The sequence below is a fragment of the Pristiophorus japonicus genome, chromosome 15 (genome assembly GCF_044704955.1).
Source record: "Pristiophorus japonicus isolate sPriJap1 chromosome 15, sPriJap1.hap1, whole genome shotgun sequence".
Taxonomy (NCBI): domain Eukaryota; kingdom Metazoa; phylum Chordata; class Chondrichthyes; family Pristiophoridae; genus Pristiophorus; species Pristiophorus japonicus.
The window spans coordinates 168,131,692-168,157,430 of NC_091991.1; the positions used below are offsets into that span (position 1 = coordinate 168,131,692).

General features: G+C 43.6%; 1 protein-coding gene across 2 annotated transcripts in view; it reads right to left on the minus strand.

The window, feature by feature from the left end:
* foxk1 (forkhead box K1) overlaps positions 1 to 25,739 on the minus strand; it is a 121,461-nt gene that overhangs the window by 49,555 nt on the left and 46,167 nt on the right. For both annotated transcript variants that reach the window (XM_070901288.1, XM_070901287.1), the window contains exon 2: positions 12,947 to 13,141. In XM_070901288.1, coding sequence (XP_070757389.1) covers positions 12,947 to 13,141 — 195 coding nt within the window. The remainder of the gene's footprint in view (positions 1 to 12,946; positions 13,142 to 25,739) is intronic.

A 25,739-nucleotide genomic window follows, 5' to 3' on the forward strand; every position in this document is an offset into this window, starting at 1 on the left:
AATGGAGTTACCCACAGGTGGTGGATTGACACAGATTTAAAATGCTTAATTTTTGTGATAAACCCATTTTTCAGCTGTCGTAAACTTTACCAAGTTACCATTCTTAAACATATCAAGGAATATAATTGAAAGCAAATTAAAAAAAAAAATTTTAAATGACATTTTAAAATGCTGCCAGATTGCGCTGGTCCATGGCATATTTTGAGCAGAAACTCTCGGACTCAAAACGGGCACAATTTGCGTTGTAATTGACGATTGCGCCCAGGGCAGAAACATTAGCCTTTGAATTTCATTTAAATAACCAGGGAGACCATATCCAAGGTAAATAATCTAACATTTTTCCTCATCTGTTCATCCTGTACAGGAAACAAAACAAGTTAGTGCAGAAAGTGGAGGAGGCCCCTGAGGATGTGTCTTCAACCCTGCATTAAACATGGCAATGCTGAAGCTTTGATCGCAGAGCTGTCAGGCCAAGACAATACACTTAATGAAAACATCAAAGAACCTGCCTTGTCTGACAGTTACAAAAAAGATATACTCGACTACACAATTTTCTTGGACATGCCTTGTTCCCTAAAGAAACAAGTAATTGCCCAGGTACAAAAGAACTTTGTAAGTCGATAAAGAAAGCTAAAATATTGTCCACATTGAAACTTGCTTTCAATGTAACTATGAGGCAGCAGATAAAACCTCTTAGCACCTTGATTTTCTGAGCCACACGGAGTTCAAACACAAACAGCAACTGAATCCAGAGAACTTCACTGTTCATGTCAGCCAAAGGTGGGTTCATTGCCCAAACCTGCTGATCACCAAACCTCCATGCTCCAATAAGGGCCAGCAAAGTAAGTATTTTCAGTGAAACTTCAACTCATACAAAACCATTAAGGGTTCTAACACTGGATTGTTCAGAAGTAAATTCAAGAAATAGCTGCTCTAGGAAAGCATCAAGCTTTGAGGGAGTATTGAGAATCTACCAACATTCAATGGAATTGTGAGCATATCACACGAGACTCCCAAAGCAAGCGCTCTACTCGGAATTCCTTCACAGCAAACGAGCCAAAAGTAGGCAGCAGAAATGTTACACGGTCACCCTCAAAGTCTCCTTGAAAAAGTGTAACATCCCCACTGATACCTGGGAGTCCCTGGCCAAAGAGCGCCCCAAGTGGAGGAAGTGCATCCGGGAGGGCGCTGAGCACCTCGAGTCTCATCGCCGGGAGCATGCAGAAACCAAGCGCAGGCAGCGGAAGGAGCGTGCGGCAAACCAGTCCCAGCCACCCCTTCCCTCAACGACTATCTGTCCCACCTGTGACAGGGACTGTGGTTCTCGTATTGGACTGTTCAGCCACCTAAGGACTCATTAAGAAGCAAGTCTTCCTCGATTCCTTGGGACTGCCTACGATGATGAGTTATAGTCATGCTTTGGCACTAAGAGTATGCATTTTCACTTTGTGTTGCGGGCTTCCAAATTAAATAATGTTATCAAAAGGCACCAGGGTTGCCAACACAGATTGACAGAAACCCCATTCCCACACGCCAGCTCCTAAAGAGCCACACTGTACCAGACATGACAACCTCCTAAGGTATGCTGATCGGATTAACACTGAAGGGCAGAAGGTCCGAGAAGGTCTTGTGATGTCTTGGCCAGCAAGACATCACAAGGACACACAAGAACTTGTCTCAGAGCATTCCAAGGGTGATTCACCCTCAGAATGGTTCCTTCTTAGTCACCATTAAAACTCTCCCTTTCACTCAGAACAGGTATGTAGCAGAAATTCTTCGAATCTTGTCAAAATAAATGCTGGTTATTTAATAATGATCAACAAGTTATTTAATTACGTTTTCACTGCTTACATCGTATGTATAGAACCCATCAACATGGATATCATCTCACAGCAATAACAAAGTGTAATGGGCCTTGAAAAATGCAGCTGATAAAACCAAAACGTTAACATCTCATATTATATACAATAACAGCCACCTTAGAACACAAGGGTTCAGATAACCATTGTAAATAAACTGAGATTTCGCTCTCCCAGCTTATGATGACATTATTCAGAATTAATGCCTTGTAACCTCATTGAAATGTGGGGGTTGCGGGAAAGATGGGAACAGATCTGGGAGACCACAGCACTTTCAAGGAGATGAGGTGGTAGTAGTAAGGACAGAAGGGTCGAGAGAGACGGTACCTCTAAGCTGCACGGCCCTGCGGCTCTTTGCCAGTCCCGCGTAACCCAGGATCGGCTTTTTCAATGTTCTATTTCACGCATGAACTGTTACTGGGGCGCGCAGGTACCCCCCCCAAAATTAGGGGGAAACATTGGTCAAGGGTGTCTTTTTTTGTTTGAGGACAGAGGCGATGACAGCTATTTTTAAAAGGGAGAGCGACAGTACCCGAGGCGAGAGAACCATTTACAATGTCGGTTAATATGGGGACCACAAAGCGTAGTTGGTCGGGAATGGGCAAGGGAGCAGGAGGTGGGTCTCGTGGATGAGATGAGGCAGGTTCAGGGTGAAGGAAGATAGAGCCTGTGGAGAGGTTTGGCTTGGTGGGGAAGTGAGTAGAGAAACAGAGGCAGCTAAACGATTCTCTCAATGTTATGTGACTAACTCCGTTAGCTTCTTGTGCTTGTTTGATAGGAGGGTGGAGGACGCAGGGAAGAAGGGTTTAAGGAAGCAGTTGGTAGTGGACAAAAGTTATCAATGTGCTCCATGATGATCCTGGAGAACTGAAACAGTTTTGGCAGAGGAGAATGAGGCCCAAAGGCACTTGACATGATCTGCAGGGAAGACTAAACCAGCGGTGCGCCAGATACCTTCAGGTCTGTAGCCCGTACACTTGGAGGAAGTGAAGATGGTGGCCGTAACCAGGAGAGAAATGACTGGGATGGGAGAGAGTAACGGTTGTGTTGGAACAAGGGTTGAAGGTGAAGGAGAGTGTGTGTTTGAACAAATCAATGGTTACAGAAGCATGATGGATGAATGGTGGAGGCCAAAGCCGAGGCCATTGAGAATTTGAAAATAATGTGTGTGTGCGTGTGTGTGTGGCGGGGGGGCTTTTCTATCCAGGGGTGGATGCAGAAAGTAGAAAGGATGTGGGTGGTGAGGGATACAAGGGAGTGGTCGGAGATGTTGTCTGTGGTGTATAACTGAAAGTAAGATACCAGAGGGTGACGAGCATCTATGCTGCCAAACTTTAACAAAAAAATAAAATTTTTAGGAGCTTGGGGGAGCAGGGAAGAAAAAAAAAAAAGAGCAGAAAGTTGGGAATTAGTGATAAAAACTTAAAGCACAAAATGATATCCATCTTCCTCTAATTTTCTTTTCTCCTCATAGCTAGTCCATTTCGTTTCTTTGGTTATCCCGCGCAGTATTAGCGAAGTGACCAGACCAATGTCATCTCTTTGAACATATAACACGGAGCGCAGTTTGACCCCAGTGAAGATTAGTTTGTGAGCAAAGTGCATCAAATATTATTTAACATTAGCAGACAGTGGCAGAGTGCAGGATTCTTGCCTAGAAGGCTCTGGGTTCAGTCTCCAGTGCTTTGTTTCCAATTAATCAGTGGCCCCCCACCCATATTAGAAGAATTTCCCAGTTAAAAGCTTTGGTCGAGTACGGGAGCTTCCAATTCTTGCTAACTTGGAATTCTAAAAATTCTAGGTGGAAAAAGTTAGATAATGTGTTAAAAAGAAATATTTGCACTAAATTACAAAACAAAAAAGTGAAATCCCACCCAACGTTTAAATTTTCCTCGGAATAAAGCAAAGCATCAGATGGTGGAGATTGATGGACGGGCTGCTGTGTATTTATTTGAACGTTCAAAGGGAATTTTTGGGACTCTTTAACAGCCCTATAATTATTAAAGTTGGCATAACTGCAATTCTAGCTTGTCCCAGTTATTAAGAATCACCAGTGATGCAAGAAAACCAATGATGCAGAGGGGTTTGGGAGTTTTGACCTTAAGTGAAAGCGCAGTAAGTTTGCAAATGACAACCTAAATGGGAGGCAACTCTTCCTCTGGATAATGCACTTAAAACAGTTCTGTGAAATTAGCCAATCAGGTGACAAGGTTCCCTCATAGCTGCATGGCCACGTGCATGCACAGCGTTCTGAGGTCCCGCGAAGACCGCTCACCGGCTTCTGCGTTGTAAAAACCGCGCATGCGCAAAATCTGAATGGGCGACGCAGCCAGTTAAAAATTAACTGCACACAAAAAAAAAAGACAGTGAATATTGGTGACAAACATATTTCCTATCATAAAAATGGAACAAACTACTTAAAACTAATCTCCTTCACCGAGAACTTTAAAAAATATATGTAAGTATGAACAAAATAAAACCTCCTTGGAAAACCAGTCTGTTTGGAGAAAAGACAAAACGATAAGTTACCAGAGAAAGACACCAAGTAAGTCACTGCAGTAGCGACTCAAAAAAAAAGAGTTTTAAGTGTTCTCGTGTTTAAAAAAAATCATCCAAGTATGAAAAATAGTATTCAATTACATTGTAAATTGTGTTTTAGGAAACGGCACTTGAGTGAAAGTTCTGTGGAAAAGTAAACAGTTAAACTGCAGACTACTTGAGAGGTCAATCGAGACTTAAGAGTGCAGTGAAGGAGAAGCAATGTTACAAGCTGGCTCTCTGCACAGCACAGCAGCACATGGCTCCCAACACTTGGCACAGATTGTGTTTGTGTGGGAACGATTGAAACATACCAGATCTTGGACAGGATTGGGCTCTTGGTCAAGTACGAGCAATGGAGCTTAAAAGGGAAACTCCAGGCTCCAAATAACTACCGTTAAATATACACAATTCATTGGATTTTTTTTTTAATAAATAGAAAAACTGTTTCAACGTAGATATTTCCCACCTTCTGAGAAGCCAAGGAAATTGCACTGGAATTGACAAGAGCTGACTCCATGCCCGTCACATCACCTCAGGTTATTTTTTTTCCCCCATTTAAGAGTGCAGAATGGTTTTCCAACACAGAAAGCTCATCTTCTGTTCAATCGCTAGCAAAAACCCATATTTATGTAATATCCGAATTAAAAAGACCTCCTCATGCTACTATTTATGGGTCCTTCGATCAGTAGCAGTGATTGGAGACACATGGGCTACCAATGATCTCAGCAAAGCAGTAAAGACTGTTCTTAGGAAGTGGAACGCAATGCAGATAAAATTATTATAATAACCAGACCCAGAAAATAAAGGCACATGCGTTACTTTGAATCTGGAGATTCACACATTAAAAATAACTTACACTATAAATAATTTGCTGCTATCATTCTCCCTCATATACTGCTGCACTGGTACAAGTTGGCATTCCAGTGAAGTCAATGCCAGTTCACATTTTGCTTTCAAATCTAGTACTCAATGGCTGATACAGCAGCAGCAAATGCATTTTCTGTAAGCAGAACAAACGTACCACCTCAATGTCAAGGAGTAGAAAGAATCAGTAGGTAACGGCACATGCGGACAGGTATGGGCAGCTCAATGTTAACTGATGACTGGGGATCATCCAGAAACGGTTTCCAAACTCCAATTGCTAGAAAACTAAAAACCTCTGAAGAGTCCAAAGACAGCATGAACTCCCATTTCACAATACCCTCGCACCATGTCTGGGGAAAACCATTTTCCTTCAGGTGTCCTGTCTGCAATTATTCACAAGAAAAATAAAAAGAGCACACACAGGAGTTTTGATCCATACACGTAGAATTTCAGTAAAATCTCCATTTATAATTCAAAGCTTTAGTCTAGTGATGATGGCTTAATCCAAGAATTGGTTCTTAAATTATTTGTAGGTGTCTTACATAGAATATACAACACAGAAACAGGCCATTCAATCCAACCAGTCCATGCCAGCGTTTAGGCTCCACTTGAGCCTCCTCCAGTCCTTCATCATGTCTTTTTGGAATAAAACGCCCTCTGCCTTTCTTCTGTTACCCCAGCTCACCAGAAGTTGTTGCCCCATTCCATTGGCAGGGGCAGCCTGCTGGTACATCACCCAAGTGAGCTTGGATCGTGGCAAGACAGCCAACTTGGGGCACGGGGGGTGGGGGGGGGGGGGGAAAGAGGGGAGAGGAGAGAGGAGAGAGGGAGGAAGAGAGGAAGAGAGGGAGGAAAGAGGAGAGAGGAAGAGAGGAAGAGAGGGAGAGAGGGAGAGAGGGAGAGAGGGGAGAGAGGGGAGAGAGGGGAGAGAAGAGAAGAGAGGAGGAGAGGAGGAGAGGAGAGAAGAGGAGAGAAGAGGAGAGAAGAGAAGAGGAGAGGAGAGGAGAGAAGAGGAGAGAAGAGGAGAGAAGAGGAGAGAAGAGGAGAGAAGAGGAGAGAAGAGGAGAGAAGAGGAGAGAAGAGGAGAGAAGAGGAGAGAAGAGGAGAGAAGAGAAGAGGAGAGAAGAGAGGAGAAGAGAGAAGAAGAGAGAAGAGAGGAGAGGAGGAGGAGACCATCACAGCCAAACTCAATCATGTTTTCACCCAATGTATTGCCTTCCATCTGGCGTCACGGCACAACGATCAGGCATGCTGGCTAAGTTTTTCCTCAAAAGTAGCATTGGCTGCTTTGAACCTCAACAATCCCACACCACCGAGATGGGCTACTGCAGCACCACCCCACATTGTGGATTTCCCCACTTGGCCTGCCGTCTTGTAGACTTACAAAGGGCTTTGGCACGTTCATTTATCAAGTGTTGAATCGCGTTACAGCAGCAAAGCTTAAAACATTTTTTAGATCCGTTAAGAGATTTTGGGCTAGACTTTCCCCAGAGCCCTCATTGCTCGATTGCCGCCCAGAAAAGATCGCTATGCTTCAGCAATTAACACCGGCAAAAATTTCTATCAATGAGGTAAGTAATACCTCCCGGCGAGAAAATGGTTCTTGCACCAAGATTCTCGGCAGCTTCTGGGCAGTTACAGCTGAAACTAGCGAGAACGGGCAGTTCTTACCAGAATGGACAGTAAACTTTTAAAAATTTAGTCCGAGGCTGCGGTTGGGCCTGGGGAGGGGGGGGGGGGGGGGGGGGGGGAAAGAGGGGAACTTAAAAATATTTTTTCACAAAAAAAATTTAAAAGTTAAAAAACATTCCCAAGATAGTTTTAAAGACAATCACCGTTTTACAATTTTTAAAAAGCCTTTAAAAACTTACCTTTCTTTGCAGAGTACTCACCTAGCGCCCGGTTTCAGGCCGCTTCCTGTGGGCGGTTCCCTCGGCGATCTGGACGGGCTTCCGTCGAGGCCAAACTTCCGTCCTGGTGCTCTTCGACGGTTTGCTCCCGGCGGTCGTTTCGGTTTAAAATGTAAGGGGGAAACTTTGCCGGACGGTTCCTCTTACAAAAACAGCTGTACCGCTGAGAAAACCGATGAAAATAAAGGCGAAAGTCTCCCCCTTTATTTCCCCCCACCCCCCCCCCAATGACCGAGTTTATTCAATGAGTAGCTGAGCTATTCAGAAGACAAAGACGCCAGGTTCAGTCCATGGTGTATTAGCTGATCTAGGCTGGGCGGATGGTTAGCCTCAAGCTCACCTGAGTTACGGTTCCTATTTCTGACTGCTCTATTGCTGTAAGTGCAAGTGTGAATGTCAAGCTTGGACAGGATCAGGTTATACGCCTCTCAGTCAAACATCCCGTCGGCATTCACCGCCAAGGCTCACAAATGAATGGCAGCCCTTGGTTGAGGTACGGTTTCCCCTTGTATCCTATTCTGTGCCCTTTACCTCGTTTCTGCAATGTTCCAAGGGCTGTAGTGTTAGGATTTATTTTTTTTTAATTCATTTTCGGGATGTAGGCATTTATTAGCCATCCCTGGTTGTCTCGGGAAGGTGGTGGTGGGCATTCTTGAACCGCTGCAGTCCGTGTGGTAACGATTTTGATACAACTGAGTGGCTTGCTAGGCCACTTCCCAGGGTACTCAAGAGTCAACCATGTTGGCGTGGGACTGGAGTCCCATAGAGGCCAGAGCGGGTAAAGGCGACAGGTTTCCTTTCCTAAAGGATATAAGTGAACGAGCTGGATTTTTCAGACTGCTTCGTTGTCACTTTTACATTCAGATTTTTTTCATGCCATAATGGGATTTGAACTCTGGTCTTGATTACCAGTCCAATAACATAACCAATATACTACCATACCCAACCATATTGGCACTTGGTCACTGCTCCTCCTCTTCTACACTGTGGCTAGTATCCACATTTCATTTGGGTTTTGAACATCCTTCTCAGCACACCCTCTTCTTTTCCCCCAAAAGGGCCGTTGAGGCTGGAGGTCAATTGAAAGTTTTAGAACAGAGCTCGATACATTTCTGTTCGGTAAGGATTATTAAGGGTTACGGAGCCAAGGCGGGTAAATGGAGTTAGATACAGATAAGCCGCGATCAAATTGAACGACAGAAGAGGCTCAAAGGGCTGAATGGCCTACTCCATTTCCTATGTTCCCAATGGCTTTTTTGAAAGTATGAAAACCCATGTTCATGCCTCACTGGGCCACGTACCTCCGACAGCTGAGAGAGTAAGCGCCTGTCATCACCACCTCCACAAATGTGACTATTTAACCAGTTGCCAGTTCAACAACAATGATTTGTATGTACATAGCGCCTTTAACGCAGTAAAACTTCCTAAGGCACTTCACAGGAGTATCATGAGAAAAAAAAAATTGACACCGAGCCACACAAGGAGAAATTAGGGCAGGTGACCAAAAGCTTGGTCAAAAAGGAGCGTCTTGAAGAAGGAAAGAGGTGTAGTGAGGCGGAGAGGTTTAGGCAGGGAATTACAGAACTTGGAGCCTAGCTATCTGAAGGCACGGCCACCAATGGTTGAGCGATTATAATCAGGGATGCTCAAGAGGGCAGAATTAGAGGGACGCAGATATCTCAGAGGGGTTGTGGGGCTGGAGGAGATTACAGAGATAGGGAGGGGCGAGGCCATGGAGCGTTTTGAAAACAAGCTCAGGAACAACTCCCCTTCCAACTATTCCCCTCTCGACAGCAATGTCACCGAGATTGGAAACTCAGCCATTGAATACAGGATTGAACCTGTATACCTCCACTCCACACACTATGTGCTCCTCCGTTGAATCCTCTTAAAATTCTAATCATTGCATTTTGTTCTCTTTTAAAGAATATCCTCAAAGACAAGTACCCTCACTGGAACTATCCTACCCTCCCAATAGCTCGGAATAAATTTAAACACAGAAATCAAAGAGTTGCTCGAGTATAAAATTCCACCCAGCCTACACTCATAGAACTCAACTAGATTTTGACCACTGACTATATATCTCTCTCTTCTCTTCGGCAGTCCCGCGTATCGGGGATGACCCGCTTCCAATGATATATTTCTCAATATCCAACAGCTCAAATAAAATAATTTCTACTTAAGACTGTTTGCATAGTTATTTTTGCCCATTTATTACTTTTAAAATACAATACACATTTTTTTTGTAATGCATACCCATGCTTTGCTAGGCAGCATGCACCTTCGAACTATAAAGTTCAGTCACTCCCTTCAAATGAATTAAGACATCATCTGAGCCCTGGGTCAGTTACTGCTGTGTAACATAATCCAGCCAAGTATTAGCTTGTAATGCATCCATAGATGATTACATAAAATAAAATTTTCCTTGAAAGTGGAATGTACAATGTGCACATCCCATCATTTCAAATTACATTTATCAGCACCAGTAACTAATTGCATCAGGCAGTTGAATCCTTTTCCTTGCAAAAGTGGAAAATGCTGACTGTTCCACATCACAGCAGCAGCTGTCTCTGGGCACTATGACCTTACTGAGGGGCCATTGACAGCAGATCTTTTCACATCTTCAATGAATTTACTTAGGTCTTGCAAGTATGCTCGCATCGTGAACCGGCGCTGGCTCAGTTTCTGGCCCCTTTGTAGCTCACATTCCTTATGAAATACTGTAGACCTTTCCATCTTGTGGCATTTGCTGCCTATATTCCACGGAAGATCAATCTGTTATTCCAGTGGCGCTATTTTCCCCTCTTAGAAGTTGTTATTTAAAACTTGTATGGGATCCCGATCCGGCTGCACTTATTACTGTGCACAGTTCTGGTCTCCATACTATAAAAAGGACATAGAAGCACTGGAAAAAGTGCAAGAAAGATTTACAAGATTGGTAACAGAACTGAGAGTTTACAGCTATGGGGGAAAAATGTAACAGGTCAGAGCTTTTTACTTTAGAAAAGAGAAGACTTAGAGGTAGGCCGATAGAGGTCTTTAAAATTATGAATGGGTTGGACAGGGTAAATGTGGAGACTGTTCCCACTTGTGGGAGAATCTAAAACTAGCGGTCATAAATACAAGGTAGTTACTAATAAATCCAATAGGGAAATAAGGAGACATGTCTTTATTCGAAGAGCGGTCAGAACGTACAACTTACCACCATAAGAAGTGGTTGAGCCAAATAGCAGAGATACTTTCAAAAGGAAACTAGACGAGTACATGAGAGAAAAGGGAATAAAAAGATATGCTGAAAGGCTGAGATGAGGCAGATGGAATGGGAAGAGACTCGTGTGGAGTATAAACACCAGTGCAGACCAGTTGGGCTGAATGGCCTGTGCTGTATTATTCTATGTAATCGCCCCACTAGCGTATGTACAGAAAAATGGGTTTCCTTAAAAATAATCCCCCAGAAACTCAAGGGAAGAGCCATGCCAGATGATGATATAAGCAGAGACTGGCTCACAGAGCCCACTCTTCCCAAAACTGCAACAAAGAAAAATTACAACACAAGAGTGACTTCAATCTCACAACAACCACGGAGGCTGCCTTAAAATGTGACACGTCAGTCTTAATCCAGTCAACATAGGCAAGTCGATATTTACCAGAGAAGGGCAACATTTCATTTTGGAACTTCAAACACTTAGTAAAATTAAGGTGTTTAACCCGCTGACTTTCCTCATTTAAACACTGTATCCTAAAATTGGGCCATAACCCTGATTAGCATTAACACACAAGAGCTCCGGTAACAATACTAATCGTCTACATATAAGAAAATCCTCTGCTTTTTACCCTGGAACCTTACGCAGAGGTCTGGCCTTATGGCAATTGCTGGGATTCTTAGACTCCGACAAATAGTAATGGAGAAAGCAAGCATCCTTGCCTTGTACTCTTAACCAATCAAACAAAAAGGGAAATAATATAAAAGCAAAATACTGTGGAAGCTGGAAACCTGAAATTGTTTCTGAAGAAAGGTCATCGATCTGAAACGTTAACCCGGTTTCTCTCTCCACAGATGCTGCCCGACCTGCTGAGCATTTCCAGTTTTTATATTCGGGAGATAATACAGTTTATTGTATCTACAGCTAGCTTGTGCAGAACTCTTGTCCTACTGATGAAACTAGGGCTGAAGCTAAAATTCTCCAAGCTGTAGAACAAGTACCTCCAGTCTATCCAGTTGAACACCTTCTGAGCATCCAAATCAGGTCTTGGGATGTGGCACTCACTGCAAATAGTCTGAAAACCTGTGCAAGCCTGCTCTGAGCAACGGCCTTTCGCAAATTCGACCTGATCACTATCTACAATATGTGGAAGCACTGCTTCCATACGCAATGTCAGCGCCCTCGTCAGTACTTTGCGGCCAATATTTAATACCAAGATAAGCCTGTAGCTACAAGTAGTGGAATTATGTTCTTCCCTTTATTTGCCAACACTGAAATAAGAGTAGTACTGAGAGTTTGGGATCCCGAGCTATCTATTCAAAGACTTTCAGTAATACTGGCTCCAACTTGGGCAGGAATTTATTCTGTACCCTAAGCCCAACAGCATATCCACCACTATTGCCCTTTTTACCTCAGCCAGCTATAAAGCTCTTTCCACCTCAGCGAGTCATAGACAGACCTCCTGCATGTCCACTATTACCCTTTGCACCTCAGCCAGCTCATTAAAGAAACGATCAGATCAAGCTTGGAATGCAAGGCCTGCAAAAAAAGGCTCACAACTCAAAGTGCTGCCCGAAATTCCGACTGGTACAGAAAGACTATACAATTCACAACGTTCCTGGTTAATTTTAATGGGGTCTGTCTGCAACTCCCTGTTCTATTCCTGATCACAGATTGCTGCAGCTGCCTCATCCTGTTGCAGCAGTCGTTAAAAACATTTTTTTAAACTTGCCTCGTCTTTCCATTTAGCTTCCATTCTATTTTCCACATTCTCCTTCCCTATTTTTATTTCAAACTACTTTTAACTCATTTCAAATTAATATGCCATATACTGGCTATTTATTTTTTTAAACTTGGAACCCCTTTCATTCATTTTATTTTCTCTACCAAGTGTCGCTGTTCATTTGGGGAGAGACAATTCCCACCCTACACCCACCATTGGAAAAAATGCGCAAAATTAAAAAACAGCCTTTTAAGCTAGTTTTCACCCAACCAGTTAGAAAGCGAACACCAACATGGTTACATCATATATATTTGACCAGACGTTTCTACACATCAAACCAGGGCTGGTACAGCAGTTATCTTCTTCATTGAGCTAGACGCCCCTGTGCATATACAAGTTAATCCTCACAGCATCACAAGCAAGATAATAAAAGACTTGTTTCAATCACATAGTAAGGAACGTGACAGAAGAATAGCCTCTTAAGCAAGCATTTTTGCAATAGCTATAATGAACCAAAACATATAGTTCAATGCATTGATAATGAACTCTGTTTCTCACACACACAGAAGTAAAGAATCAAAATACAACGTGGTTCCCAATGCTCGGTCAAGGGAGTCGAAGAACAGGGACCTGTAACCACAATTCTGGTGCAGTAAACTGCCCATCTTGGGTAAGCCTGGGCCACGCTGGCAGTCGGTCCCACGGTCACATTCTCTGTCACAATACCCAACGGCATGTCTCTTCCTCATGCCAGGAAACAGCGCACAGGGCTCTGGGTGGAGACATACTTCTCCCCCTCATTGGAGGCAAGCTAGATACAACTCTCGGTGTGTTTAAAGGTCCTACCTGATGGTGCCAGTGGGCGAGGGGATGGGGCTGACCAGGTCGATGTTTGGATCAGGAATGTTAATTTTGAGTGGTGAGATCTGCGGGCGGAGCGGACGGATGGGAGACGGCGGCTGCTCCTCCTTCACCTCCTGCTTACTGTAAAGCGACGTAAATGTAATCTTTATCACAGTGCTGGGAAAACGAAACATGCACCTGAAAGGGGAAAGGGAAAAAAATAGTCAGCAAGGGTTTTGAAAAGAACAGATCATATACAACGTTCCCTATAAGCTGCGCTTTGTTCTGCGCCGCCTGTTTCTTTCATTGCGCAGTCCCTTTAAATTGCTGCGCATGTGCTGTACTTACAATGGGAAAGCGCGGGACTTTTCCCATTGATCACATAAGCAGTCCCAGATATGATATTAATGTAACTAATCTAGCTGCATGAACAAGGCAAACATTTCTCTCTCTACAAAGCAATCCACTGACTACCAAAGCTGCAACAGAGTAAGTTTTCAAACTTTGGCTACAAACCTCCTGGATACCCATCAAAAGCGATTACACTGGCATTTTCCTCGTCAGCGTTAGTCAAAGTTGCACAAGCAGCAATAGCGCTGCATTTTCTGCTTCCCAGGCTGCCCTAGCACACATCACTTAAACGCTCCACCCGTATGCAAGTCATTCTTTCGCACTTTCACCACACTTTCACAATCCTGCCGAGATGTCCTACCCCAAAACATTAATCCCTCTCCTCCTCCCTTCCCCTCCCACTGTGACTAATCGGTGATGTATTTTTGCTATTTTCTACTTCAGATTTCCAGCATTTGCCATTTTTTCTCTTAACATTTATGAAACTCGTGTAAAGCAGGACCACTGTGCAGCCAGTGAAACAGCAAGCAATGTGCCACAAATTGCCAGCAGCAAATGTTCATTACTGGATTTCTGTGCCATGGAATTTAAAGTGCAATAGGAATAATTGATGGTGTTGTGCTGCCTGCGAGGTTCTGTGCGAGTTAGCATGGCCAATGTTTACAGCATTCATCAATTTGCTTATTGGCCACCAGGCACTCAGTTATTTCAGAAAGTAATCCAAAAGGCAGCGAGGCAGCTGAACAAATGGCCTCAATCATACTGATGAAACATGTCCATGTGCTCCTTATACTTGTTGGTAAGGCTGGAAGGAGCAGGGGAGAGGGGTTTAAGGAAACAGCTGGCAGTGGAGAAGAAGAAGCCAGGGGATGCGAGTGATGAGGGATACAAGGACGAGGTGGCATTGCCTGTGATCGAGTTTGCATGTACTTATTCTGAAGCCGGGCAGTCAACTTCATTTTCTGGTCACCGTTCCGAGGCAAAGTCCATATAGGTCAGGTCAGCAAGTGAGAAACAGCTTTGCTGATCTACATGGACAAGCATCAAAAGCCGGGTTTCCAGGTCGCTCTGAAGACCTCATTTACTTTACTGCACTTACATTTCAGTCAGAGGTGCTGTTAGCAGTTCAGAAAAAGAACACGAAGTAATGTTCATATAATTGTAAGGAACACGAAGGATCAGGCAGTCTGGTGGTACTGAACAGGAACTTACTTTTAAAACGGGACAAGGCTTATAAAGCTTTTGGGGGAGGGGAGCAAATGGAGTTTTAGAAAAAAAAAATTGGTAACATCCTGTTATGCACAGAGAAAAATAAATTGACTACTAGACTTACTGAACAGCAACAGCTTATGTCTAACCCCTTCTTGGTTTAAAAAAAAATGCTGATAATCCAATTTAATTAAAATTAAACTTCACTGGCATGAACGACGACCTAACTCAGATTAAGTGATTGGAGAAATAGCAGAACAAACAGCAGACCAGCAGTCTGGAGCTGGAGTTGGTAAAGCCAAGTATATTTTAACTAGGGAGTGAAAGGGGGCACATCAGAAGCAGAGGTTCCAGAGATCAAAGAGGCCACAGCAAAAATGAGCTTTAAACAACCACATAGTAACACAGAAGAAACCGGAGGTACAGAAAGGAAATTATAAAGGCTCCAAGAAGGAGTATGAAAGGCGGCTGGTGGTCACCTTAATGGGAAGTAGCATGGGATTTTATAAGAAATAAAAGGATAGTCAGAAAAAAGGATTTAACGCTTAGACGAAGAGCCCAGGAATGCCGGATGAGTTTTTACAGAGTACGATGAAAGTAGGAGTACCTGAGAATGTGAAATGCCCACTGCTGATGATGAATATTTAACATGAAACTGCATGAAAAAGTTAATAGGATTAAAAATAGATGGCACGCATCACAATACTGAGGAGGAGATAGCAGAGGCAGGAGCCAAAAACCTCTGGAAATTGGAATTATGCCAATGGGTGGCAAATGTATAAAAAAGGAGGGGGGAAAATAGAGATAAATCAGGAAATTAACAGCTAATGTCACATTGATTGTGGGTAAACTCCTAGGGCTAGAAATTCATTTTTTTGGCGAGAACTGTATTTTTTTGCCAAAAATACGCTTTCACTTTGCTATCGCTACGAGGCCCAAAATTCAAGCTTCAATTTGCGCAGCGGTATAAATCGGCGCTGCATGAGTATTTGTGGCGCAAACCGCGAATTTCCGGCAACTTTTCTCCGAGGCAGATATCGCTGCGAGAGGCGCCTTGGGAAGGCGGAAAACACCAAAAAGAAAATTGCAAAAAAAAATTTTTTTTTTTTAATTTAAAATCACAAAACATTCACGAGACTCTTAACTATCGAATCGCTGAAAAATAATTTAAAAATAAAAATTCAACTGAATATGGCACCTCGGATACTCCCTCATTATTACACCCAAGTGTCAGCTTAAAACAAGCGCTCAGTCCTGGAATTCTACTGTGAGAACGATCACCGGACACTTTTATCGGCACCCAACACTTTGGCTGCCCATGCTTGCAAATATCGCACCACCACACCTACGCTGCGAATATGCAGTCTCCAGAGAATACAACCGCTACACCAGCAAAGACATGTTGATTCAGGTCGACTTCAACAACCTACCACCAACCCGACTCAAATCTAGAAGGCCATTTTGGACCGTTGCTGAAGCCCTTCAACGATCTCTCCTCAGCCTTGATGACTGATGGCAAAATGCTTGGAAGAATTGCGACAGACGGAATGGATTCCTTATAGAGGACCCCACAGTACAACCGGAAGGATCAAACCTTCCCTCGCAAACAGTGGACAACCATCAACCGCCTCAGAACCGGTCATGGTCGATGCTGCCACCTTCTCCATTGGTGGAAGATTAAAGCAGCCCCCATCATGTGACTGTGGAGCTCCTGATCAGATCCTGGAGCACTCAGAGGAAATTCACAGGCAGCCTACAAGATATCCATGCTGTTACACCGGAAACTTTGGCCTGGATATCCACGTTTGATTTGCTCCTGTACCATACGAAAGAGTCCTGGAATGAGGCTTGAATCCATGACCATCTCACTCAGAGGCGACCTTACCAAACAGAATGACATTGATGTTTGCTGCCGATATCAAGCAAGGGCTTTGGCAAACTGTGAGAATGCAAGAGATTGCAGGAAAACAGAGACAGATTAACAGTGAGCAGATGGATGGCAAAAACAAGTCAATGTACAGAAGTGTACACTTGGGGGCAAAATAGCCATCAAAGAAAGTATATCCCAAATGATGCAGGTATTAAGAGTGGAAAAACAGAAAGATTTAAGGGCTGCAGATCAACGTTCTCGCTAAGATGCATTCGCGCGACCGCACACTAATGGGAAAGGTCCTGCGCAGGCCGCTCACCGGCTTTTACACTGTAAATTCCACGCATGCGCAGAAATTTAAAGGGATCGCGCATTAAAAGAAACAGGCCGCATAGAACAAAATACAGCTTACGGGGAACATTAGTGCAGATATTAAAATCTATTAAATGATGGAACTAGAAGAAGAAAGGGCTAAAAGTGGTATTCTGGGCATTATAAACAGGGGCGAGTATAAAGGAAAGAAGTGACGGTGAATTGGTAAAAGACATTGGTTAGGCCACAGTTGGGATATTGCATGCAGTTCTGGGCACCCATTATAGGAAAGATATTAGTATCACGGAAAGTGTACAGCAAACTGGAATGATCCCAGGAAAATGAGGTTATAGTCATGAAGAAAGGCTTGAAAAAAAATCAGGGCCTTTTTCATTGGAACCAGAGGCTTTCAAAATATTAAACGGTTTTGAGTGTAAATAGTGAAAGAAAGTTTCCTTGCTAGTGAATCAGTTACAAGATGCCACAGATTTCCGAGTATCACTAGAAGAATACGGAGAAAGTTAGAAAAACTGTTTAGAGGTGAAATGCTTTGCCACAAGTGATCATTTTAGCCAGAGACCAGCACTATTTAAAATAACTATTTGAAAAGCAGTATGAAAGGATATAGGAAATGCACTGGAAAATGGGATTAAGCCGACAGCGCCAGATGAAGAGGAAGGACGAGTACAGGCATGCTGGGCTGAAGGGCTACCTTCTGATTTTACAAATCCTATTAGCAGATGCTTGGAACAACAGAAGTTCTTCTCAGACTAGTCAAGTTATGAGCCCCGAATCAGCCCGAGAGTCGTCACAGGACATCACAATTTACTGTAAATCCAATCCCATGTAGCCAGTAGCTCGCACTGTTCCAAGTATTTACCCGCTCACCCACTAACTTTGCTCAGCCAGGCTTGGGGGGGGGGGGGGGAATCCACAAAATAGTGTTAAAATGCACGAGTGGACGTCAAGGCAGTAATACAACAATCAGAGTACAAGGCATCATCTGAAACCCACAATCTTAGAGGTCCATTAGATAGAAATGATGATTGAACATTTTCAGCATAGACCCTTTTTTGATTCTCAATGTCAAAAGGTCTTTTCCCTTTACAGATGCTGGTGGAACTGCTGTCTATCTCCAGCATTTTCTGCTGATTATTTGAGTTTGCAGCATTTCCAGATTTTCTTCTTTTAATCCTCAAGCCATATTTCACAGGGCAAAATACGCCCACCCAGTATCTTTTAAACCTATATTAGTCTCTGTTACAGATGCCTGCATTAAGATAGCATCAGTCATCATCATAGGCAGTCCCTCGGAATCGAGGAAGACTTGCTTCCACTCTTAACAGGAGCTCTTAGGACAACCACCTTCAAGCACTGAGAACCAATCATCATTAATGCTCCAGTGGCAGCACTGCAAGCTGAAGTGCAAACACTAGAGAAACATGCTAACAAGGGTTTGAGGTGTGCCAAAATAACTTGCTTTCATACTTCAATAGGTAAGCTAGCTTGGTGGTTAAGGCATTGTTCTAGAAACCCAGAACTTGTGAATCTCATATGGCAAATTACACAGGATATATGGCACTGAAACAGGCCATTCAGCCTATCCAGTCCATTCTGGTGTTTATGCTCCACTCGAGCCTCCTCCTGCCTTTCCTCATCTATTTCCTTCTTCCTCATGTCTAGCCTCCCCTTAAATAGATCTATACTATTCGCTTCAACCACTCCCTGTGGCAGCAAATTCTCTTTGGGTAAAGAATTTTCTTCTTAATTCCCCACTGGATTTCTTGATGACTATCTTATATTGATGACCTCTAAGTTATGCTCTTCCCCACAAGTGGAAACATTCTCTCTGTATCCACTCTATCTAATGCTTTCATAATTGTAAAGGCCTCTCTATTAGGTTACCCACCGCCCCTCTCCCAAGAAAAGAGACCCAGCCTGTTCATCCTTTCCTGATATGTATACCCTCGCATTTCTGGTATCATCCTTGTAAATCTTCTCTGCATCCTCTCCAGTGCCTCTATATCCTTTTTATAATTTGGCAACCAGAACTGTACACAGTGCTCGAAGTGTGGTCTAATCAAGGTTCGATACAGGTTTAGCATAACTTCCCTACTTTTCAATTCTATGTGAATTGTGAAAATGAATTCAGTAAATCTAGTAATGCGAGCGAGCATCAGAAAATGACCATAAAAGTTGCTGAATTATCACAAGAACCTAACTGGTTCAATAATGTCCTTCAGGGAAGGGATCCTGCCACCCTACCTGCTGGTCTGGCTCACATGCAGTTCCAGTCCCATGCTACCTGGTTGATTCATAATGCCTTCAGGGCAGGAAATAAATACTGGCTTGCCAATGTCTTCCAATAAATATTTTTTAAACAGCCTACGTGACCATTACAATAGTAACGACACTTAAAACAATATTTAATTGGCTGTAAAGTGCATTGGGATGTTCAGAGGTTGCGAAAGGCACAATAGAAATGCAAGTCTTCCTTTTTTTCTTTCATACCATTGCTATTTCCCATAGGTCAGACAATACCAGAAGGCATTTGTCAAGGTGCCACATAAAAGGTTTCTGCACAAGATAAAAGAACATGGGGTTGGGGGTAATATATTGGATAGAGGATTGGCTAACAAGGAGAGAGTAGGGATAAATGGTTCAGTCTCGGTTGGCAATCAGTAGCCAGTGGGGTGCCGCAGGGATCAGTGCTGGGACCCCAACTATTTGCAATCTATATTAACGACTTGGAAGAAGGGACTGTGTGTAACGTAGCCAAGTTTGCCGATGATACAAAGATGGGAGGAAAAGCAATGTGTGAGGAGGACACAAAATCTGCAAAAGGACATAGACAGGCTAAGTGAGGGGGCAAAAATTTGGCAGATGGAGTATAATGTTGGAAAGTGTGAGGTCATGCACTTTGGCAGAAAAAAATCAAGGAGCAAGTTATTATTTAAGAAAGATTGCAAAATTTGCAGTACAGCAGGACCTGGGGGTACTTGTGCATGAAACACAAAAGGTTTGTATGCAGGTACAGCAAGTGATCAGGAAGGCCAATGGGGATGGAGTATAATAGCAGGGAAGTCTTGCTACAGTAATACAGGATATCTGTGAGGCCACACCTGGAATACTGCATACAGTTTTGGTTTCCATATTTACAAAAGGATATACTAGCTTTGGAGGTTCACAAGGTTGATTCCAGAGATGAGGGGGTTGATTATGAGGAAAGGTTTAGTAGGTTGGGCCTCTACTCAATGGAATTCAGAAGAATGAGAGGTGATCTTATCGAAACATAAGATTATGAGGGGGCTTGACAAGGTGGATGCAGAGAGGATGTTTCCGCCGATAGGGGAGTCCAGAACTAGAGGGCATAATCTTAGAATAAGGGGACCGCCCATTTAAAACTGAGATGAGGAGAAATTTCTTCTCCGAGAGCTGTGGAAGCTGGGACATTGAATAAATTTAAGACAGAAATAGATAGTTTCTTAAACGATAAGAGAATAAGGGGTTATGGAGAGCGGGCAGGGAAGTGGACCCGAGTCCATGATCGGATCAGCCATGATCGTATTAAATGGCAGAGCAGGCTCGAGGGGCCATATGGCCTTCTCCTGCTCCTATTTCTTATGTTCTTATGTTCCAATACACTACATTATACGGTGCACTATTCTTCTCCTAAAAGCACAGCTTTGTCTAGCCAGGCCCGACTCGAAGGCCTCAAAACAAAACTCCTGTAAACTGGTGATGCAGAGGTCAATTAGATGTTGGTGAAGAATGCTTATAGATTGGGAGGCACTCTTAAATATCCATCACCAGATCAGAAGAATGAAATGACGGTCTTCCCTTTTAAAATACATATCACTCTATGAAGTACGTCAGATCCAAAAATGTTTTATTGATAATATTCACTTATCTGAGAGACAATTCCAGTGAGTACGTAAATAATGTAAGCAGCCTTATGGGATGGATCATAATTTCAGATACATAGCAATGTATTTAGTTTATGATCTCCATATCAGCCAAGAATCTAAATGAAAACACACACTGTCTATATAGAGATCTCAAAGGCCGCATACACTGGGGGAGGGCTTATGTGGCAAATCAAGTCCAGAATCTTGGTGGCCATGCTACCAAATATAGACGTCCTAACCATCTGTCCTTTTACGTCAAAAACTAGCATTTCAAACTCGGTGTGCTTTCCATTTGTCAGGCTGAAACCTCTCATTGGGACAGGAAGATGACGTATCGTGCTGGTTGAGTAACCAATAATTAAGAATTAGGCCACTAAAGCAGATGTTAAAAAGCAGCTTTTGTTGCAAGAGCCATGATCCATTTCCCAGACTTCTGCCAATACAAGTCTGGAACCGGCTACTAGAAAGTTTGAGAGCGCGAGAGCAGCCTGGGGTATTCGCTTACTAACCTCATGCGAAACGGTTCCTTTCCTCCACTTCACTACTAGCAGAGCAAGTAACAAGACTCTGCTTACCTCTTGCCCAGACAGCCCAACCAAGAATGGGAAATAGCAAGTGCAGACTTGCAGCCGACCAATCTGTGCCCAAACCCAAATTAAAATAATACTTAAGAGCTACAAAAAGAAACCCAATTTAACAAATGCTTTCTCAGCATCTAATGAAAGGATCAAGGACTGAAATTTCATTTGTTGTTTAAATTAAATTAAATCACAGACGATGCCTTGCACCGTTGCAAGTGGTGCCCACAGACAAATCCTGTCTGGCCCCTGTGAGCCAGCTGGTGTTACATGTTTCCAAACCTCGGGGCAAGAATGCTAGCCAAGACTTTACGGTCACAGTTTCTCAGTGAGTTTGGTCCATAAAGTTGTCATTTTGCTGGACAGCTAGGCTGTTATACGTTCAACATTGGAGATAGCGCTAATGTAAATGAGGCAGCACCATCTTGAGGTGGTTTTGCTCTGTGCTTCTGGAGGTCAATTAAATGGCCAAATGAAGTTTAAAAAAATTGCATTTCTATAGCACTTTTCATGACCACCAGACGTCGCAAAGCACTTTACAGACAATGAAGTAAGTTTTGGAGTGTAGTCACTGTTGTAATGTAGGAAACGCGGCATGCAATTTGTGCAAAGTACGATCCCACAAACAACAATGTGATGATGACCAGATAGTCTGTGTTCGTGATGTTGATTGAGGGATAAATATTGGCTAGGACACCAGGAATAACTCCCCTGCTCTTCTTCGAAAAGTGCCACGGGATCTTTTACGGCCACCGGAAGGAGCAGGCATTTCCTCGTTTTAACGTCTCATCTGAAAGACCACCTCCGACAGAGCAGCGCTCCCTCAGCACTGCTCTGGGGTGTAATCTTGTACCTTTCGGTTGTTGGGTTTAGTGATCAGATAGTGCTGCTGCTTCCAACACGCGGGTTCCGCACAGCCGGCAACATTCCCGAAGTAAACATTGCCAGAATCGCTAAAGCTGGGAAGAACAGGCGTGCATTTCCTTTTTAAAAACATAGGTTTTCCTGTGTTTAGCAAATCCAGCAACCTTACTTTGGAAATGCCACCAGCTGCTTGAAACCAAAGTACTGGGAACACAAGCACATCATTAAAACAACATAAAGAACAAGTTGTGCGTGCAGCTGCTGATTTGCAGTTTGCACTAATAGTGTTCGGCAACAATTTCCACAGAGCTGCAAACCAATACTAGAGAATTAATAAAATGAAACATAAATAACAGGAGCACAAGTGAGGAATCCTTTACAATAAAGGCCATGATATATATCTATAACTGAGACCACATATACAAGTTACACTCTAGGTTAGAAAACCTCTTCTGCTCCAAATCTTTCTTTTTTTATTTGTTCATGGGATGTGGGTGTCGCTGGCAAGACTGGCATTTATTGCCCATCCCTAATTGCCCTACAGAAAATGGTGATGAGCCGCTAGAAATATTGCTATAGCATGCAGATTACTGACTGAAATATCAGTGAATCTGAAAGGCAAACAGAAAGGAATGGGTGGGCCGAGATGTCACGAGAGGCGAGAAAGTGGAGTAAGTTTGGCAGATATCTGTGAAGTCAGACACCATGGAGAAATGTTAACCGAATGGAAACCCCTGGGATTGGGTGGTAGGCTAGTTTTGCTCCCTGTCCAATATTACTCCCTACTGAAGTCAATGGAGAACAAAATTGACCTGGGGGGGCTGTCTAAAACCAGTGTTGTACCCGATCCAGTCAGTTTCCTGATAGGGAGGTGGGCGATTAGATTAAAATTACCCCCGGTGTCACCTATGCTTCTGATTTCAACCCAATAAAATCACAAAAATCTTGGAATCAGTCAGGCTACATTGAGATGCTGTGACCGAGCAACTGTAGGAGTCTATGCAAGGATGAACTAGATGGATCGAATGACCTCCCTCATCCGTACTTATTTTAGCGATCTTTATGAAGTATCCAAGCCATCATATCTAGAATTTCTGTTAAGCTATTATTCTGACCAGTTCTTTGTTTCCTTCTTGCACTAAGTGAAAAGCTCATGTAGAGCCAGGTACTTTGAATATTTAATGCATCGTTGTAACATTTAAAAAAAATAGTAGATATAAAATAGTAGAATGGTATACTGAACTTCACAATATTTGATTTAAGGGAACTGTAGCACAGTGATTAGGTTACTAAACGAGTAGTCCAGAGGCCTGGACTAATGATCTAGAGACACGTGTTCAAATCCCACCAGTTAATTAAAAATCTGAATAAAAAGCTGGTAACAGTAATTGCGACCATCTGGTCCACTAAGGAAACGGCCGTCTTACCCGGTCTGACCTATATATGACGACAGACCCACAGCGATGTGGCTGACTCTTAACTGCATTCTGAAATGGCCTAGCAAGCCACTCAGTTGCATTATACTGTGGCTCACCACCACCTTCTCAAGGGCAAGTAGAGATGGCCAACAAATGCAGGCCTTGCCAGCGATGCCCACACCCAATGAATAAAAATCCCAGACATGTTCATAACAAATTTTGTTTGATTGCAGTTGCTTTCAAAATTCATATTTGAAAAGATTCTTTGATAGAGCCATGAAGGGTATCCATTTAAGGTACTATAAAGTCAAGCAGAGATGCACTTTAATCAGCGTTATTATTTGCAACAGTTTTTTGTGTGTCCTTCTGCGCATGCGCACCCTGGACTCATGCCCCTGCACCCCCCCAACCCCCCTGTGCAGACTCCTCGATCCCAAAACCGGATGCCTGTATTGGGAGGAGCCCGGAGTGCTTTGCTGATAGGGACTTTTGCCTAAAATATCGCTGTGGTTATCTACACAAACATTTTTGCGATCTTCTGAGAGAGTGAAAAAAATCAGAGGTAATGAGACTGGGGAGAGACAGAGAGATTGGCTGGGGGGAGGGAGGTGAGACAGAGACTGGGGGACGGGGGGGGGAGAAAGACAGAGGAACTGGGGGTGGGGAGACAGAGACTGGGGGGGGGGGTAGAATGAAGAGGGGGAGGGAGGGAGGGAGGGAGGGAGGGAGAGAGGGAGAGAAAGGGAGAGGGAGGGAAAGGGAAAGGGAAAGGGAAAGGGAAAGGGAAAGGGAGAGGGAGAGGGAGAGGGAGAGGAAGGGAAAGGGAGAGGAAGAGGAAGAGTAAGGGAAAGGGAGAGGAAGAGGAAGAGGAAGAGTAAGGGAAAGGGAGAGGAAGGGAAAGGGAGAGGAAGGGAAAGGGAGAGGAAGGGAAAGGGAGAGGAAGGGAAAGGGAGAGGAAGGGAAAGGGAGAGGAAGAGGAAGGGAAAGGGAGAGGAAGGGAAAGGGAGAGGAAGGGAAAGGGAGAGGGAGAGGAAGGGAAAGGGAGAGGAAGGGAAAGGGAGAGGAAGGGAAAGGGAGAGGAAGGGAAAGGGAGAGGAAGGGAAAGGGAGAGGAAGGGAAAGGGAGAGGAAGGGAAAGGGAGAGGAAGGGAAAGGGAGAGGAAGGGAAAGGGAGAGAGAGAACTCAGGGAAGACTGATCACGTTCTTCCAACCCCACCCCCTTTACACCCACACCCAATTTCTCGGAAAGCTTGGTGCATGATTGGCAAGTGACATAATTGGGGTGGACGAAATCTGGAAGTCACGACACGGCATTATTCACTTCATACCCAATAAACTTGTTAACAATCTGTGACCCAACACACAATGCCCTATATCTATGGTGTGGCGGAAAGTGGGGTGGGGGGTAAGGTCAGGAATTTGGACTGGGATGGGGTAGGAACTTGGGCTGGGATGGGGGTGGTAGGAGGAGGTGTGTGTGTGAGCTCTCTCCTATCTGGAGTCGACAGTCAGAATGGCTCGAATTATACTTTGCAAAGTCACTGATTACATAGGCAGGGCGGTTCTAATTACTCATTCCAGAGAAACTGCTGGGTGTGTCTTATCCTCCAAGGGGACCAATCAGCAATAGGTCATGTGATCAAGGGGACCCAATCAGAACATTTTTCTGTTGCAAATAAACATCCCACTTTAATGACATCATTCAAAAAAAGGAGAATCCATACGGTGTGGTTCACATTAATGAGAAGGAGGGGGAGGTTAAAGAAAAACATTCTACAAATCAATTGAGAAATGAATCACCGTCAAACTCAGCATACTTCCAAAAATAGCAATTTTTACTGGGTCAAATTCACCCGAATGGCAATTAACTTGTCAGTAAGAATTATGTATACGCTGTTGTGGATTTAACTATTTAAAAAAGCTTATGAATTCTTGAACAACAGAACAAATAATAAAAGACTTTAAAGCAACAAACTTCAATAACATCCATCTTTAATATACTTGCCTTTATAAATGCTAGTCTTTCTTTTTTACCCACTCATCTGGTAAAGTGGACATCCAGAGATCGTGAAAGACTTTTGAAGCGCTGTTGTAATGTAGGAAACATGGCAGCCAATTTGTGCACAATGTCCCACAAACAGCAATGTGATGATGACCAGATAGTCTGTTTTAGTGATGTTGGTTGGGGGTTAAATAATGGGCCAGGACACCGGGGAGAACTACCCTGTTCCTCCTCGAAATAGTGCCATGGAATCCTTTATGTCCACCTGAGCGCGCAGCAGGGGC